The 15,119-nt window shown below is 64.3% G+C and overlaps 5 protein-coding genes across 5 annotated transcripts in view; 2 read left to right on the top strand and 3 right to left on the bottom strand.

The window, feature by feature from the left end:
- CHLRE_12g486481v5 (uncharacterized protein) overlaps positions 1–637 on the bottom strand; it is a 1,152-nt gene extending 515 nt beyond the window's left edge. Inside the window, exons 1-2 of the mRNA XM_043067844.1 lie at positions 586–637; positions 55–258 (exon numbers count right to left, since the gene is read on the bottom strand). Coding sequence (XP_042918092.1) covers positions 55–258; positions 586–609 — 228 coding nt within the window. The 5' untranslated portion in view covers positions 610–637. The remainder of the gene's footprint in view (positions 1–54; positions 259–585) is intronic.
- Positions 638–737: 100 nt separating this feature from the next.
- Positions 738–1,883, top strand: CHLRE_12g486478v5 (uncharacterized protein). The gene has a single exon (XM_043067843.1). The coding sequence runs from the start codon at positions 792–794 to the stop codon at positions 996–998; it is 207 nt and encodes a 68-aa protein (XP_042918091.1). The 5' UTR covers positions 738–791; the 3' UTR covers positions 999–1,883.
- A 2-nt stretch (positions 1,884–1,885) lies between these two features.
- CHLRE_12g486551v5 (uncharacterized protein) lies at positions 1,886–5,567 on the bottom strand. Its single transcript, XM_043067846.1, has 8 exons — positions 5,272–5,567; positions 4,960–5,049; positions 4,731–4,864; positions 4,458–4,545; positions 4,120–4,180; positions 3,848–3,948; positions 3,131–3,636; positions 1,886–3,000 (listed from the first exon to the last, which is right to left on the bottom strand). Exons 1-8 carry the CDS (start codon positions 5,455–5,457, stop codon positions 2,217–2,219), a joined length of 1,950 nt encoding a protein of 649 aa, XP_042918090.1. The 5' UTR covers positions 5,458–5,567; the 3' UTR covers positions 1,886–2,216.
- Positions 5,568–5,697: 130 nt separating this feature from the next.
- On the bottom strand, positions 5,698–11,167 carry CHLRE_12g486550v5 (uncharacterized protein). Its single transcript, XM_043067845.1, has 11 exons — positions 10,907–11,167; positions 10,664–10,785; positions 10,489–10,579; positions 10,311–10,391; positions 9,969–10,064; positions 9,580–9,840; positions 9,153–9,254; positions 8,743–8,877; positions 7,763–8,069; positions 7,347–7,489; positions 5,698–7,133 (listed from the first exon to the last, which is right to left on the bottom strand). The coding sequence occupies exons 1-11, from the start codon at positions 11,054–11,056 to the stop codon at positions 6,906–6,908; spliced, it is 1,716 nt and encodes a 571-aa protein (XP_042918089.1). The 5' UTR covers positions 11,057–11,167; the 3' UTR covers positions 5,698–6,905.
- Positions 11,168–11,297: 130 nt separating this feature from the next.
- On the top strand, positions 11,298–14,883 carry CHLRE_12g486600v5 (uncharacterized protein). Its single transcript, XM_001690843.2, has 8 exons — positions 11,298–11,576; positions 11,847–11,925; positions 11,997–12,097; positions 12,429–12,620; positions 12,861–12,950; positions 13,195–13,293; positions 13,576–13,775; positions 13,982–14,883. The coding sequence occupies exons 1-8, from the start codon at positions 11,382–11,384 to the stop codon at positions 14,103–14,105; spliced, it is 1,080 nt and encodes a 359-aa protein (XP_001690895.2). The 5' UTR covers positions 11,298–11,381; the 3' UTR covers positions 14,106–14,883.
- Positions 14,884–15,119: the final 236 nt, after the last annotated feature.

Raw genomic sequence — 15,119 nt, 5'->3', positions numbered from 1 at the left:
ACACGCATGCACATACACACAACTTTCCGCACATGATGCCCGTGTGGGCCCTGCCTTGGGTGACCCACCCAGGAAGGAGCGGGCGTTGACCACGCCCGCAGCATAGAGCGTGGCCACGAGCAGTGGCGTGGTCCTGGCCAGTTTCGCAGTCATGTGCATGTTCTCCTTGGCCAGGGCCGCCAGCTCCATGGCCAGGGCCGCCACCTCCTGGGCCAGGGCCGCCACCTGGGCCGGGGCCGCCACTTGGGCCGGGGCCGCCTGTGGGGAGTGACCCGCAATTAGTTACCCAAGGGATGTACCGCGCGCACACAAGGTCATGCATGTGAGCAGCCACGCCGTTGAGAAAGCAGGGGTGCCAGGGACGAGAGGCAGCCCCCCTTCTGTGAACTGTCACATGGTACCGGCAGCAGTGGAGGTCCCGTCGTGGAACTGACCCCTGCCGCACGTACGCACAATTTCCATACCAATTGACTATGTAATCTCCTCTACTCTTGCAGGATGGTCTCCAGGCGATCCAGCCCCTCATAACACCACTCCTCCGCCACCCACAGCCGGAGAAGGATGTGCATTGGGGGGCATGCCCACGTGACTCCAGAAATCCCGCGACATAATTTCGAGCACAATGTGAACACCACCTAAGGCGGGATTCACATTGTGCTCGAAATTGGTGTGGCCGATAAGCCGTACGTGCCCAAAATCAATTTCCAAACATATCGGGCACGCGTAGCCGAAACACCCCCAATCCCATAGGAATAGGAGGCCTTGTGTCCACAGGAGGCGTGTCGCTGCCGATGCGTGTCGGGCGTTCCCCCTGCGTGCCCGTGAAACGTGCCGACGGCGGCGTCCATGTATGCCAGGCAAGTAGTGCGGTTGTGACGTTGGGGGATCGGCGGCATTATTACTGGGACTGTGTCGTGGCTCGTGGCCTGCGTGAGTCCATGGGCATGGCGATGGGGGCGCATCCGGAGGACTCGCTGGGCGTGTGTTGCGCGCGCTGACTTGTGGCTGGTGCGGCCGCCCCCGGGCCTGGCACCGCCGGTATGGGATGTGGTGTGCCTGGCTGCGTTGTCTGCTATGGACCTGGGGCGGCAACGGATTGTGGTGGCCGGGCAAGGGCTGCCGCCCGCCGCGGCCGCGCTTCCGTCTGGCCATATTTTGGCTGTTGGACTGGAGGTGGTGGCTGACTTCTGGGGGCGATTGCAGGCATTTGCTAGTTGGGGCGCGCGACCTGGTGGCTGGGACACTGTCCCCTATGGGCACGTGTTCCTGTCGCGGGGGGCCGAGGACCGCATTGTTGTCGTGTTGCCGTATGACGCTGGTTCTCCGCCCCCGTCTCCTTGATGGGTGTTCGGCGTATACAATTGGACTGCGCGGCGTAGTGTCGTGAGCGCGGTGCTCGTGGCCACTGGCCGTGTGTGCTGGCCCGGCGGTGTGCTGCCGTGACTGTGAGTGCGCGTAGGTATTGGTGTAGCGGTGCCTTATGAGCCGCGTGTCTTGTGATGCTGTGTCTGGTGTGGCTCTGGCGCGCGTTCGTTCCGCGCGTTCGTTCCGCGCAGCAGCTACGGAGATGCGCAGAGCCACCTGCGGCAGGGGTGATGCTGGCGGGTGGATGGTGAGTGGATGTTGGGGGAGGTGGGGTTTGCCAAGATGGTTGGAAAAGCGGTGCAAAATGCACTGAAGACTGCAGGCGAAGTCGTTATCAAATGAGCGGCCGTCCGGGCGGCTGCGTACTGGGGGCTGGGCTGGGCTGGGGGAAGATGGCAGAAGATGGGAGGTGTGCGAGGGCGATGTGCGGGACTGATGCAGTTGGGAATGGGGGCTGGGGGAAGAGTTCGAGAGGCGGGTGGAAGAGGCAGCGAGAGATGGAGGAAGATTGGTAGGACGGCTGGCCAGTTACTTACAGCCGGCGATGGATTTGGATCGTCCGGCATGTGTCATTGATGCCCCAGCGCGCTATGAGATGACTTGCAGGCGTGCAGATGCCAGGTAGTAAACGAGACCAGAACTTGGTGGGAACTACGCTCATTATTGTTTAAGCCTGAAGCACAGAACCACCCACACCGCCCCATCCTCCTGCACCAGTCTCTCTCGCACCCATACAAACCAATCGCAAGAATCGCAATTTCGCATTGGGGACAAGCACTCGCGCCCAGCCGGTCGCCACCACCTCACAGAACATATGCAGCGCACCAACAGCACAGCCGGTCTTGCACTCGTCACTCCTCAGTCCCGGCGCCCAGCAGGGACCCCAGCTGCAGCCAGCCCGGCAGCTGCCGCTGCAGCTGCGCAGTCGCCGCCTCCACATACCGCTGCAAAGGCCCCCGCCGCGCGCCGCTGCACCCTTGCGCCCCCGCCGCCACAGTCGCCGCCAGCTGCTGTATCGGCACGTGCGTCACTGGCGCCCCCGACGCCCCCGCCCCGGCGCCTGCCCCTCCCGCCCCGCTGCCCACTCCAACCGTTTCCGGCGGTTCACCGCCAACGGTCGCCGCCACGACCTCTTGTTGCGACTCTGCCCCAACCGCCGCAGCTTCACTCGCCACCTCCGGTACAGTTGACCCCAGGCGATACACGGTGAACACAGCTGCCAACAACGCCGCCGTCAAGCTAGCAAACCGCAGACCGCCAGCGCCCCCGACATCCCCACCGCCGCCGCCGTCGCTGCCGCTGCTGCCACTGCCGCCTCCGCCACTGCTGCAACTGGTGCGGCGCTGATTCGCGCACGCTGCATCCAGCAGTCCCGCACCTGGGCCCGCCGTTAGTGCTGCATGAACCCACACACTGCCACAGGCACTGTCGCCCGCGGGACCCGCCGCCGCCGCCGCCGTTGATGCTCCTGCTGCTGCTGCTGCTGCTGCTGCTGCTGCTGCTGCTGCTGCTGCTGCTGCTGCTGCTGCTGCTGCTGCTGTTCCGCCGCCTGGTCCTGCAGCCGACCCTTCCGCCATCGCCGCCGCCACCGCCTTGCCGGACGCACTGGACACGCGCACATGCAGCCCCAGCTCCCTGCATACACAGCCAGCAGCGGCACGTGCAGCAGAACAATGCGGCTTGGAAGCAACAAGGCTCCCAAGTCAAACAGGGGTGCTACATAACAAGGGGTCGCGTTCATGTTCACCGCCCCTGGTTCTCCCACCTTAGTCGCTGGACGCGGATGTCAACAGCCCCTGCGGCATGTGCTTGCGCGGCAGCGGCAGTGGCAGCAGCGGCTGCTTTGCCACCCCGACCCCGAGCCTCCCCAACCGGCCCCGCATCCAGCGCCGTGTGCTGCGGCGCGACGGGCCCCGGATCCGGTGACGATGCCAGCCGCGCCTGTGCCTCCGACTGGCGGTGTCCTTGTTGGGGTACTTGCTGCTGTTGTCCTTGCTGCTGCTGCTGCTGCTGCTGCTGCTGCTGCTGCTGCTGCTGCTGCTGGTGGTGGTGGTGGTGAAGGAGGAACATGGTGTCAGGCAGGCCGGGGCCCAGCCACACACCATGGGTGCCACCTTTCCCAGCTGGCGACTCTGGGTCTGCTGGGTCCCTCCCCTCCGGCTGTAGCTGCTGGTCCGGCGGGCCCTGCTGGCCCTGCGTGCCCTGCGGCTCTGGCTGTGGCTCGGCAGGTTGTAGCTGCAGCTGGGGGCAGCGGCGCAGCTGCTCCAGCACCTGAGGCGCAGGCGTCGCCAGCCACAGCACCCGGGCGGTGGCACGTGTCAGCGCACAGCACACTCAACACGTGCAACCGCCGCCTCCACCACGCCCTTCAGCCGGTGGCAACCCCCAGAACCCCAACTCTCACGCAGCTGATCCTCCCCATAGCTCTGCAGCCCCATAGCTCCACAGTCCCATAGCCCGCCAGCCCCACAGCCTCCCCCACCTTGCCGTCCTCCGCCGCCGCCGGCTCCAGGCTGAACCACAGCGTCAGCGCCACGCGCTCGCCCCACGCCACCCGCTCCACACAGTGCATGTTGCGGGCGTCTACGGGGGCGGGGGCAGACCGTGGGGTGGGGTCACATCGCAGTCCGCAACGCAGCGCATAGTGGTGTCAAGGGGACACGGAGGACAGCGCAGCGCGGGTGCTGGCTGTTGGTCTAGGGGTGCGCGGCACACGTCCAGGGAGGAGGTGTGGTGCCCGCCGAGCCCGGTCACCTGCGGTGTAGGCCACCAGGCGCCCAGCTCGTGGTGCCACACGCAGAGGTTCCGGGCCGTCCTGTAACGTGACATAACGTAAGGTAACATTGCGTCCGGAGAGTTTGTCTTAGCTTTACAGCTACGCGCCGAACTTATACAGGGTGAATGGCAAGGCCAGCTTGCCGAACGCTCCGCATGCAATACCGGTAAGGGCGCCCTCGTGATGCCCCGCCCCCCCCTGCACAACCACCGTCTACCACTTCCTTAACTAATCATGAATGTAACCCCCCTGCACAACCACCGTCTACCACTTCCCTAACTAATCATGAATGTAACCCCCCTGCACAACCACTCACCTGGAACCTGAAGTCACCGCCGCCAAAGTCGACGCCCTGATCGCTCAGGTACAACACCGCCGACACGTGGCGCCGGGACAGGTACTCCCTGCGTGTGTGTGCCACGTGAACCCAACGTGGGGCGACCAGGCACGTGTCAGTCGTGACACATCACCCACATCTCGCAGAACACACACACGGCATGCCACGCGGCCTCGCCCGCCCCCCAAGGCCCCAGGTCCCAGGTCGCCACCACCACCCCTCGCCGCTTCTCCTCTTCTGACCGCGCTGCACCTGTTGGCATCGTGGTGCCAGCCCAGCGCCGCTCCCGACCGCCAGCCTATGAGGCCGCTGAACTCCACCGCGAGCTCCATGTCCAGGCCAAATGCAGCCTCCACCGCACACAGCACCGCCTGCCGCGCCCGCACCTGCAGGAGCGTTCACACAGGGCATCATGGAGGTCAGTGCGCTAGCAGCGCCTGCGCCCGCGCACCCATGCACCCGCGCGCCGCGCATCCCGCACCAGCGGTGGCAGCAGCCAAGGCGCGGTGACGATGACGTCGTGTATGGTGGCGGAGCGCACGTGCGGCCGATAGCCCACGGTGCTGACCGCCTGTATGGACACACAGAGAGAGGGCCTGCTGTCGAGGGCTGGTATGTGTTTACCATTGGTGATTGCTGTGTGGCCTCACGGTGTGGCCTACAGGAGCCGCTTCGGAGAGGCGAGAAAGGCGGATTGCGCGAGGACATCCCGTCTGCACCTGTTCGCCACCCAGCCAGCCTCAGTCCGTGCGCCCCACAATGCCCTCCACTCTCTACCCAACAAGACACATACCCGGTACAGCATCATCAGCTCGCGACAAAGCTCGGCCGGAGCGACGCCGTCCTGCACCAACCGGACGTGCTCCAAGTTCACGAGCCGGGGGTGAGGCGCACCGTGCTTCGCCTCGGCATCCGCGGCCTGTCGCTCCGCCTCCGCCTCTTCTTCATCTGCTCGCCGCTTTATCCCCAACGTTTTCATGACAATAATGCAGTAGCGGATGTTGGGATATGCTTCATCACTCGCGTTGCCGCGGAGAATGTGGCCATCGTGTCGTCGCCGCTGAATAGCACTCGCATCGGTCTATTATGTACAATACATGAGACGCACTGCATATATACTGTCCGAACCTGCTTGACAGGTTTGTCGGCACGGCATGCCCGCGCACAGCGCCCAGACCCGCCTGGTGTGCACCCTTGTCTGTGGCGTCTCTTAAAGCGCCAGCTATTCCGTTGAGACCGAGGGAAGGGATTTGCCTACCGCGAATGCATTAACACCAGTGTGCTCAACTGAGCACTTCGGTCGCATACCGTCGTCGCCACGAAGTGTCCCGTGGTACACCCAACACGGTACCATGGCCATGATACTCACACCGCGCGCCAAGCATGTACACTCCGCATGCGCCCTCCACAGGCCCTTAGCCAACATGCGTGCTGTGCCGCCGCTCCTAGCACGGCCGCTTGGCCTCCCGCGTTGCCAGCATGCCGCCCCCTCGGCGGCATCTCAAAACCACACGCCAGCAAAAATGCACGCGCTGGCTCTCCTGTGCTCTGCATGGAGGCCGGGGCGCGCCTGCTGCAGCTGTTCCTACATCTTGCGACTACAATCAAACGGTGGAACAAAATCAGAAACCAGAACGAGACACCACCAGGTGCACGAGATGTGCACGTGCATGCGCGTCCTTATTTCGCAAACAAAAGCACGACTTGAACCACATGACCATGGCGTTCCCCACGGCCTTTCCAACACGGACAAGTAGATACGATGAAACACACATGCTCGCATACCTGAACGCGTGCAAACCACGTGTGCCCCTGAAACCCCACCCGTGACAACGACCAAACACGCACGCCATGCCCAACGCCCGGCATTATACACACGAACTATTGACACGTCTATCCACCCCGAAAGCCCACGCCCACCATAGTGTCACGTACACCTCTGCTCGTTGTTCCGCTCACAAACAGGAGAGAGCAGCTCGTGCACTGTTCGCAGCAGCCCAAGAGCACACAAACACACGCCGGACCGTGACAACTATCCACGATCCTGATGAGAATGATGCTTGCGTCAGTTCCTCGTCAGAAATCCCCCACCACAGCACGCAATGCCCCAGCCACGATGGAACACTCCCAACGCTGGTTCATTTCGACGCTGGTTCGTTTCGTTGCAGTACGCGCGCCAGCCCGCAGGAGCGCAGGCCCCGCCTAACGCAGCCACGCTACCGGAGCGCGCAAGGCAGCTGGCCGATGGGCCTCAAGGCCGCAGCGCCCCCGCCCCTCCTTGACACTGGCGCCAGCAACAGCCGCGCGGCAGCCCTCCAGCTCCTGCAAACGGCTTCAACCACTCCCAGCTGCCGCCTCCTCCACCCCTGTTCCACAGCTGCCCCCCCCCCCCTCCCCACTTGCCCACCGCCCCACTGAGCCGCCGCCTCAGTTGCCGCCCGAGCCCGGCGACATGCCCAGCGCGCCCATGCCGTGCAGCAGCGCCAGGATCTCGTGGCTGCTGATCAGCCCGCCGCCCGCCAGCTCCGCCAGCTCGTTCGAGTCCTCCATCTGCACGCGCGCCGCGCGCGGGCCGCCCAGGTCGCCCTCCTGCTCCTTGCACAGCTGGCTCAGCACGCCGCCCTCGCTCACGAAGTCCGACCATTTGGCGTCCATCTGCACAGCCACGGCAGGACAGGTGTGGTTGGCAGGCGGCGTAAGTGGCCTTGCGGTGGAGGTTAGGGCCTGGGCCCGATGGCATGGTACGCTGCTGCAATTTGCGGGTCGGAGGCGTGTGCGGCTGGTTGCCTTCGCGTGCCCCAAGCGCGTTCGTGCCCTCGTCCCCTCCCGAGTCCAAGCCCCTGCACCGCACTTCACCAGGGGCCGCACCTGCAGCAGTCGCCGCACGTTGGTGTTGAGAATTGAGTCGCGGTTGGCCTCGTCGCAGCAGGCGCGCAGCACCTTGCACGCCTCCAGCACGAAGCCCACGGAGCGGTCTCTCCGCCCGCTGGGCACACCCACCGCCAGCGCGGCTGCGGGACGAAGGGTTGCGGGCGGGGTGAAGCGTGTTAGGGACCAGGGGCGAGACAAGGCTCGCTGGGTGCCAGTCAATGGTGCTGCATGGCCCAGGTGCTCAGGTTGCGGTTGCCATGTAGTACCGCTGGAGCAGCTGCTCACCCAGCCCCGCCGCTTAGCCAGCCCAGCTCTGCCACCACCCCGCCCTTGCCCCCGCTCCATCATTGAGCCTTCCGCCCCTCCCGACATCCGGCCTGCCTCCAGCATCCGCCGCCCCCAGCAGCACTCACCCCGGTCCGCCAGCTGCTGCTGCAGGCTGGGGCACAGCTCGCCGCCCTCGCCCACCGTCAGCCCCGCGCCCATGCCGGCCGTGAACAGCGGCCCGTACAGCCCGGCGACCTTGCTGACACAGCAGGAGCGCAGGATGCGCAGCGCGCGCGTGTGCAGCGCGCTGCACAGCGGGTGTCCCAGGCTGATGGCGAGCACCTTGGGCACCAGCTTGCACGAGGCCACCAGGTTGTCCACTGCCTGGTGGTTGGGCGCCAGCAGCATGGACACGATCTCCGTGGCCCACACGCGGTGGCTGCCCACCGCCGGCTGCGGAAGCGTGGGCGAGACGGGAGAGGTTACATTCATGGCTAGCTAAGAAAATGGTAATCGGCAATTGGGGAGAGAAGCGGGTAGGTAGGAAGCAGAGGAGGCGCAGCGACGAGTTGTGGACGTCACAAATGGAGAGCGGGTGTGTGAAGGCTGGTGCGTCCGGCGCGCATATGTGCCCAGCGATGCACCACTGCCGCCAGTGCCGGTGCAGCGTATCTACCCGAGACAGCCGCATGCCTCTGCCACCCGCCACCCGCCGCACTCCGCGCTGCCCAGCAGCCCTGTCTCCACCACGGCTTCCCACCCCGCCACTGTCCGCATGACCCCTGCGCCAGCGCCGCCCCGCCCTAGCCACTGCCCCGCGCAACGTCTCGCAGTCACAGCACACGCTCCGTGCCTGCCTCCCCTCACCCACACCACTGTCCCGCCGCCCCACTTCTACCACGTGCCCCGCCGTCACCCCTGCTGCCCCTCCCACGTGGATTCCGGATTCTGGGTCTTGACTTGGGATCACCTCCCCTGCCCCATTCCTTGTGATTCCAGGCCGCACCTCCGCATCCGTACCCTGCAGCCTGGTTAGCCGGTTGCACTTGGCATTGGAGCGCGTGAACCCTCCCTGTCTTTCACGGGCGGCTACACCCCGACCCCCACGCCCGCCCGCCGCCCGCACCTGCGGCTCGCTGACGTACTGCATGGTCACCTCCCGCGGCACCAGGTCCAGGATGGCGGCCAGCACGTCCAGGTGCATGATGCAGCCCTTGATGTGCGGCCGCGAGCCGTCCACGGCCGCGTCCGTGTGCGGCACCTGCGGCCCAACAGTATGTACGGAGGTGACCGCGTGACAGGCAGCACCCGCGCCCGCTCCAGCAGTTGCGCTCCAGCAGTTGCGCTGCTGCAGCCTTCCATGCCGTCCATGCGGCCACGTTACGCACTGGTCCGGGCTTTGCCCACGTGCTAGCTTTCAAAGCTCCTTCCCTCGAGCCTTACCCACCCGGTCCTCCACCGCAGCCTCCATCCCGGTGTCCCCACCCCACCCTCCCCAGCCCTGACTCTGCTGGCCCGGCCCGGCCGCGCCCGCACCTGCAGCGTCCCCAGCTCCCGGTTGAGGTGCCCGATGAGCTGCTGCAGCAACAAGCTGAGCGTGGGTATGGAGCTGGTGCCCTCCTCCACCAGCGACTTGATCTACAGGGAGCATAGCAAAAGGGGGTTGTAGATACCAGCCCAAACTAAACCGAACCGGGGGTGCGGGAGGAAGCACCGGACACAAGGCTCAGCCGTCCGTGCGGTGGCGCCAGCGCTGCTGGCATCCTTTCCCATGCCACAAGCACCCGAAGTGCATCCTGCACCCATGCTCAAAACCAGTTGCCCTTCCCGCGGGTTGTCTTCTTGCCTCACAGCCCGAGCCATCCCTGCCACCGAACCCAGTTCAGCTGTCCCATGGCTGCTTTCAATGCCCCCCCAACCCCCCACCCCTGGTCCCACCCCATGTCCCCGCCACTGCGCCCACCTCGGCCCACAGGTCCTCCGGTGCCATGCCGCCGTCCCCCAGCGGCCCGTCCAGGTCGCCCTGCCCCGAGTCGTTGTCGTCGTCGTCGTTGCCCGACTGGAAGTACTTGCGGAACATGGGCCCCTTGGTCACCTCGGGCTTCATGCCCGTGCCCGTCCCGCCCGCCTCGCCGCCCTTGCCCGGCGAGCGCTTGCCCTCCTCGCCAGCGCCCGCCGAGCCCACCTTCACCACCAGCTGCTTCCGCGCCTTTTGAAGCGACTCCTGTGAGGTGCAGGCGGCCAAAACAGGACGAGGCGATCATGCGTAGCGTAGCCGCGCGAAAGCTGCGGGGTTTTATGTGTTAAGCGACGTAAGGGGCTGGTAGCTCGCAGCTGCGGCGCGTGACGCACCAGGCTCTGCACCGCCGATGGCGACAGCGGGTTGTCTCGCAGGTCCAGCTCGATCAGCTCCGGCGCGCCGCTGCCTTGCAGCATCGCCGCCAGCGCCTGCGCAGGAGGGATGTAAGGAGTACACATGGCGTGAGGATAGCGAAGCCAGGACGTAAGAGCACAGCGCGACCCTGCCAGGGTTTGCTCCCATAGGCTGACCGCTAAACCGGGGGAGCGGGGCGTGGACGCCGTCTCGGTGTCAACCCGAGGCGCAGCCAGCGGAAGCGTGCCCGCAGTAGCAGTCAACGCCACCAGTGCTACGCGCGCAGTGTAACCCCAGTTTAACCACGGCCTCTTGCGCACCTGGGCGCCCTCATCCGAGATGTGGTTTTGAGACAGGTCCAGCGAGGTAATGCACGAGTTCGACTTCAGGACGTCTGCCAGCTGCACCGGCAACAGAGGCGCGGGTACATGTCAGATGGCGGAACCCGGCGTTGGCGGACTTCGCAGTCCCGTTAAGCGAGCGACCCGCCCCACGCACCTTCTTGGCCTTAACGTCGAAGATGTTGCAGTTCGAAAGCTTTACCCACATTTCATTTGCCCCGCGACACGCATCGAGGGCGGCGGTAAACCTGGGGACACGCAAAACACGAAACCACAGGCTCAGATCACCAGCGAGATAGCGCATGAGCAGCATGCGAGCTTCCTGTACTTACCGGCGCTCCGCTTCTTGTTTTTGCGCCTTTGTGAGCGTGCTGGTCTGTGGAGACGCAGCCTGCGCAGCTTCCCCTGCAGGCGCTGCTTGTCCTGCAGCACCACCCTTGCCCTTCTTCTTCTTCTGCAGGTTCAGAGCGAGGGTCGCGCGTCAGAGGGTTAAGCGGTCCTCAGTTGCGGGCCATCTCGCGCTGCAGCCGCCCGCGAACGCCACACACACAGCGTTGGTGGTCATGCCAACCGACCTTCTTTTTCTTCTTCTTCTTAGCACCTGACGAATCCACGGATGCAGTAGAGCTAGCAGTGCTCGCGATGCTCGCGGAGTCGTCGTCGTCCTCCTCGTCCGAGTCCTCTTCCTCGTCCGGTGGACGCTTTGTGTCCTCTTCCTTGGCCATGTTGGCCGCGGACAGGTACTAGGGCTAGCAAGCCCAGGGTCCTCCTAGACTAGTTCTGACACTAGTTCACCACCTGTCTTCACAAGCCCTTTTATTCTACAATTGTTAACGGTTTAAAGGGATAGTTGTTTGGACATGGAGACAGGCGAGCGGACACGACTTCATTTCCCCGCGCGAAGTGATGCATCGTCTCCTGGAATAGCACTCCGCTTTCAGGCTTTTCTGACCCCCCGTAGCTTCACCACAACCTCCATGAACCTGTAATATCAACTTGTGGCAATCGTGCCGAATGTTGCAACCGGCACCGGCAAGGAGTTTTTCGGGGATGGAAGGGCGACGGACAACAGGCACGCGAACGCTGGTGACTGTCAGTAGCCGGAAAAAGCCCGTGCCCCCGTTGCATGCGGGAGCAACGAGCGGTCCGGCAAGCGACAGCCAGCGATGGAATGCGCTCACGGACAAGCTGGTGGCTGCATCCAGCATTCCGTTCTCTATTTTGGTGCTTCCGCAAGTCGTCCAGGTAGGCTGGGCCGCCAGGCAAGGTTCCCGCGCAACCCGCGGCGTGCCGTGACCGGCCTGCCCAGGACGTGCACGGGGTGTGTGTCGGAGGTCTAGCACCGCAATGCTGGGCCGCAGTTCCCTGCGTGCAAACGGGAACTCAACAGCTAGCGGCCTGAGGAGTAGAGGGGGTGATTGCCAAGACCCGTAGCAATGGCACCCCTTATACCACCAGGCCAGCACCATCCGGTCCCCCTGACCCAAAACGAAAAACCCAACGTTCATCCAACAGAATGCCATCAACATGGCTGGCGGCCACCCCACGGCCCTGTCCATTATCAGCTGGGAGGGCTACCTCTCTGCCATGTTCGGTAAGTGCTGTGTCAAAGCAGGAGGAGGACGGTATTGTTATCCTCATGTGTCATGCCCGGTTCCATCGCAGGCAACACATTAATGTGCAGCCATTTCGCGGCGTCAGGCGAGCGCAGCGCCGTAAACGTGCAGCTTGTGGGAATCCTCAACAACTTCCTCATTCTCACACAGGTGCGGCAGGGCGGGGCAGAGTGGAGGCGTCCGCAGAGGAAGGGGTGCAGAGGAAGGGGCAAGGGTGGAAGGGAGGGTCGAGGGCGGCGGTGGCGTGGGGGTCTTGGCGTCCGTCGCTCGAGCCCTAAGTGCAGTGCCCTAATGTGGCGCGACAAGGACTGGGACCCCGGGGAGGCATGCACTGTGTAGCCCGCTAAAGTACTCACCTGATGCATGCATACGTTCACCCACACGAACCAGCACATCATCAACGGTCTCTTCCCACCCTTAACACGCGTCAAGATGTCGCGAGTTCTGACGCGGATTTCCGTTTTTGCCATGTGTGCCTCAGGTGGCTCTTGCCGGCTTCATGCCGCTCGCGGTGTTTTTGGCGGCGGCGGCCTTCACGGCCTTTGCCACTTTTATGAACCTGGCACGCGTGGCGGCGCTGGCGGGCGCAGCGCAGCCGGCGGACGAGAAGTGGGGCAGCTGGCAGATGTGGCAGCTGGGCAGCGGGCTGGTGGGGCTGGCGGTGGTGCCGCAGGTGGGTGGAGGGGAGGGAAGGCGAACTGATAGGGGCCCTGAAGACAGCGCTGAAACCATAGCCAACTCCGAGGGAAGGAAGCGGAAGGGATGTTGCAACGAGGGCAATAGGGCGGTTGGGGTGCATGGGGGTGGACCACGACCTGGTGTAGTGGCTGTGGTGCTGTGTAGGTGTTGCGGCAACCACAGGTGGAGGAGCTACCCAATTGACGTGCCGTGTTGTCATGTCCGTGGAGCACAGGTGCTCTACAACACCGTGTCCCCGGCGGCATCCACGCTGCTGCCCTTCATTTGCACGCTTGGGCTGCTTGGAGCGGTGCTAGGGCTACGGGTGAGTCAAACACATACCGCATACAGTGCTGCCCTCAAGTGCATGCCGTATACTTGATGCCGGCGCGGGCCACCTGCTGAGGCTGAGAGCGGGGCGGGTGGTCGGCTGTGGGAGGAGTGGCCAAAGCGGTCACGCCTGTTGGGAACTTGAGGACCTGACCCACTTCAAGTGCCCCTATATCCCCTTTGCTCCATTCATCATCCTGCCTGACTGCCTGCCTATCTGACTGACTGACTGACTACAGCTGTCGTCCAAGGGCGGTAGCGACGCGGCAACGCTGGTGCGGCAGCTGCCGGGCTGGGGCGCCACGCTGCTGTTTGCGCTGTCGCCGCTACCGCAGCTGGTGGGTCGGCGATTGCGGAAGGGGCGGGGCGAGCGGCCAGGCGGTCACGCGCGTCTTGAAATTGCGCGCGCCAGCCGCTGGGAGCAATGCACAACGTGGATGGTGTCACGGCCGCGGTTGCCAAGGGCGCCAGCGCCTGAGCCTCACCCATGCCTCGGCCTGTGCACCTATGCAACCCTCTTCCACCCAACCGCACGCACACACACACACACACACACACTCACACACTCACTCATGCACGCACACACTCACTCATGCACGCACGCACGCACGCCCCTGCAGGTCCGCAACCTGCTTGAGCCACAGAGCCTGGAGGGCCTGAGCGTGGGCACCATGCTGCTGGCGCTGCTGGGCAACGCGCTCATGGTGCCGCGGGCGCTGTTCGTGCGCGACGTGGTGTGGCTCAGCGGCACCTGCTGGGCCTGCGTAGCGGGCTGGGGTCAGCTGTTCAGCATGTTCCGCAGCGCGTCGGCGGCCACAGGGTGAGCGGCGGGGAGGGCAGGGCGGGAAGCGGTGCTGGGAGTGGAGAGGTGGAGGCGGGGGTGTCCGGTAGGGGCAAGGGTATGGAGGCGGAGGATGGCGTCACCCGGCCGGAGGCAGGTGTGGCAGGCACGCTGCGTGTTCCGCACCCGCGGCTTTGTGACCTCCCGGGGCACACGTGCCCTGCATAATGCTCGCGCTCGTGCAGGCGGCGCTTCCTGGACCCCTGGCTGTTCTTCTCCATCACCGGGGCGCTGCTGCTGTACACTGGCTACGTGGTGGTGCAGCACCGGAGAGCCACAGCGGCGGCAGCAAGCCCGCGGCCCGCATAAACAGCTGCTGCTCGTGATGCTTAGGTGGACCATGTTCGGGACCGCTGGCGGAGCTTGGCGTGGCTTTTGTTGTGCGGCGTGGCTGCAACGCTTTGTCGTTGAACGGCACATGCGGTCTGCGGATTGCGTCGGCGGGTAGGGCGCGGAGGGAAGGTGGTCGGGTAGAGGCTGATTCCGCGGTTGGATGAAGGGACCAGTCGGCGGAATCAGGGCGGCGCGCCTGCATCCAGGCAAGTGCAGGCCGGCAGCCAGCATATATTCATGACATGTCGTACTGCTATAATGTGCTAGATTCAAAGCCAGCAGCTGACTTGGTTGCAACCGGCGGTATTGCTGGTATCGTGCATAAGGCTCGGAGGCAGGCTACTGCGCATGACACTGCCTACTGATACACAGATAGCGCATGGCTTGCATGCTATGAAAAGGGCCAGTCTGCCACTGCAGGTACAATCGGGCTGTAGGCGGCGTAAGTGAGCTCGGGGGTGATGGTGCGCAGGCACATACCTGCAAACAAACGACACCACAGTAACAAGTGCGATGCAGTGTTGCACGTGTCTGGGCCTAAAACTTACAGCACAAGAGTGCGATACGGTTTGCGCGCTTGTGACTCACCAGAGTCATCAGTCCAGTTGCCACAATGTCCATTGGGGTGCTGATTACGGGGATGGTGTGTGGCTGTTCGGGAGGTACGGTGGGCGGCGCAGGCGCGCAGCCACGGAGCCCAGTCTGTGGCGCTGTGGCCCTGGCTTGCAAGTTGCAGCTTGACGCACATTGAACGCGGCAGTCCCATGCCACACAGTCACTGGACCAGTAAAAACAACTGGGGAGAAGGAGTTCATCGACGACATCGAGGTTCATCGCTGAGGCGGCGAAGCGGCGAGGCGGGCCACGGCGACAGGTGCTACAGTCGGCAGCACTAGGGGAGGGGAGGGCAGCACCTCAGCGCCGCAGGGTGCAGCAGGGCCAAGGCCGCACGGGCACTACCAGCGTCTCTGCCTCAGGACGTGGCAGCGG

Source organism: Chlamydomonas reinhardtii, chromosome 12 (assembly GCF_000002595.2).
Source record: "Chlamydomonas reinhardtii strain CC-503 cw92 mt+ chromosome 12, whole genome shotgun sequence".
NCBI lineage: Eukaryota > Viridiplantae > Chlorophyta > Chlorophyceae > Chlamydomonadales > Chlamydomonadaceae > Chlamydomonas > Chlamydomonas reinhardtii.
Note: the sequence above shows the minus strand (reverse complement) of the source record. Positions and strands in the feature narration are given on the sequence as shown.

Bases quoted from the DNA above. Each gene is read 5' to 3' on its own strand.
- CHLRE_12g486478v5 (XM_043067843.1), top strand. From the start codon at position 792: ATGCGTGTCGGGCGTTCCCCCTGCGTGCCCGTGAAACGTGCCGACGGC.
- CHLRE_12g486551v5 (XM_043067846.1), bottom strand. From the start codon at position 5,457: ATGAAAACGTTGGGGATAAAGCGGCGAGCAGATGAAGAAGAGGCGGAG. The intron at 4,865-4,959 runs GTGCGGGATGCG...ACGCTCCTGCAG, and splicing joins CTTGGCTGCTGCCACCGCTG to GTGCGGGCGCGGCAGGCGGT. The intron at 4,181-4,457 runs GTGAGTGGTTGT...GTCACGTTACAG, and splicing joins GCGGTGACTTCAGGTTCCAG to GACGGCCCGGAACCTCTGCG.
- CHLRE_12g486550v5 (XM_043067845.1), bottom strand. From the start codon at position 11,056: ATGGCCAAGGAAGAGGACACAAAGCGTCCACCGGACGAGGAAGAGGAC. The intron at 10,065-10,310 runs GTGCGCAAGAGG...CCTCCTGCGCAG, and splicing joins TCTCGGATGAGGGCGCCCAG to GCGCTGGCGGCGATGCTGCA. The intron at 9,841-9,968 runs GTGCGTCACGCG...TGCACCTCACAG, and splicing joins CATCGGCGGTGCAGAGCCTG to GAGTCGCTTCAAAAGGCGCG.
- CHLRE_12g486600v5 (XM_001690843.2), top strand. From the start codon at position 11,382: ATGGAAGGGCGACGGACAACAGGCACGCGAACGCTGGTGACTGTCAGT. The intron at 12,621-12,860 runs GTGGGTGGAGGG...CGTGGAGCACAG, and splicing joins GGCTGGCGGTGGTGCCGCAG to GTGCTCTACAACACCGTGTC. The intron at 13,776-13,981 runs GTGAGCGGCGGG...GCGCTCGTGCAG, and splicing joins AGCGCGTCGGCGGCCACAGG to GCGGCGCTTCCTGGACCCCT.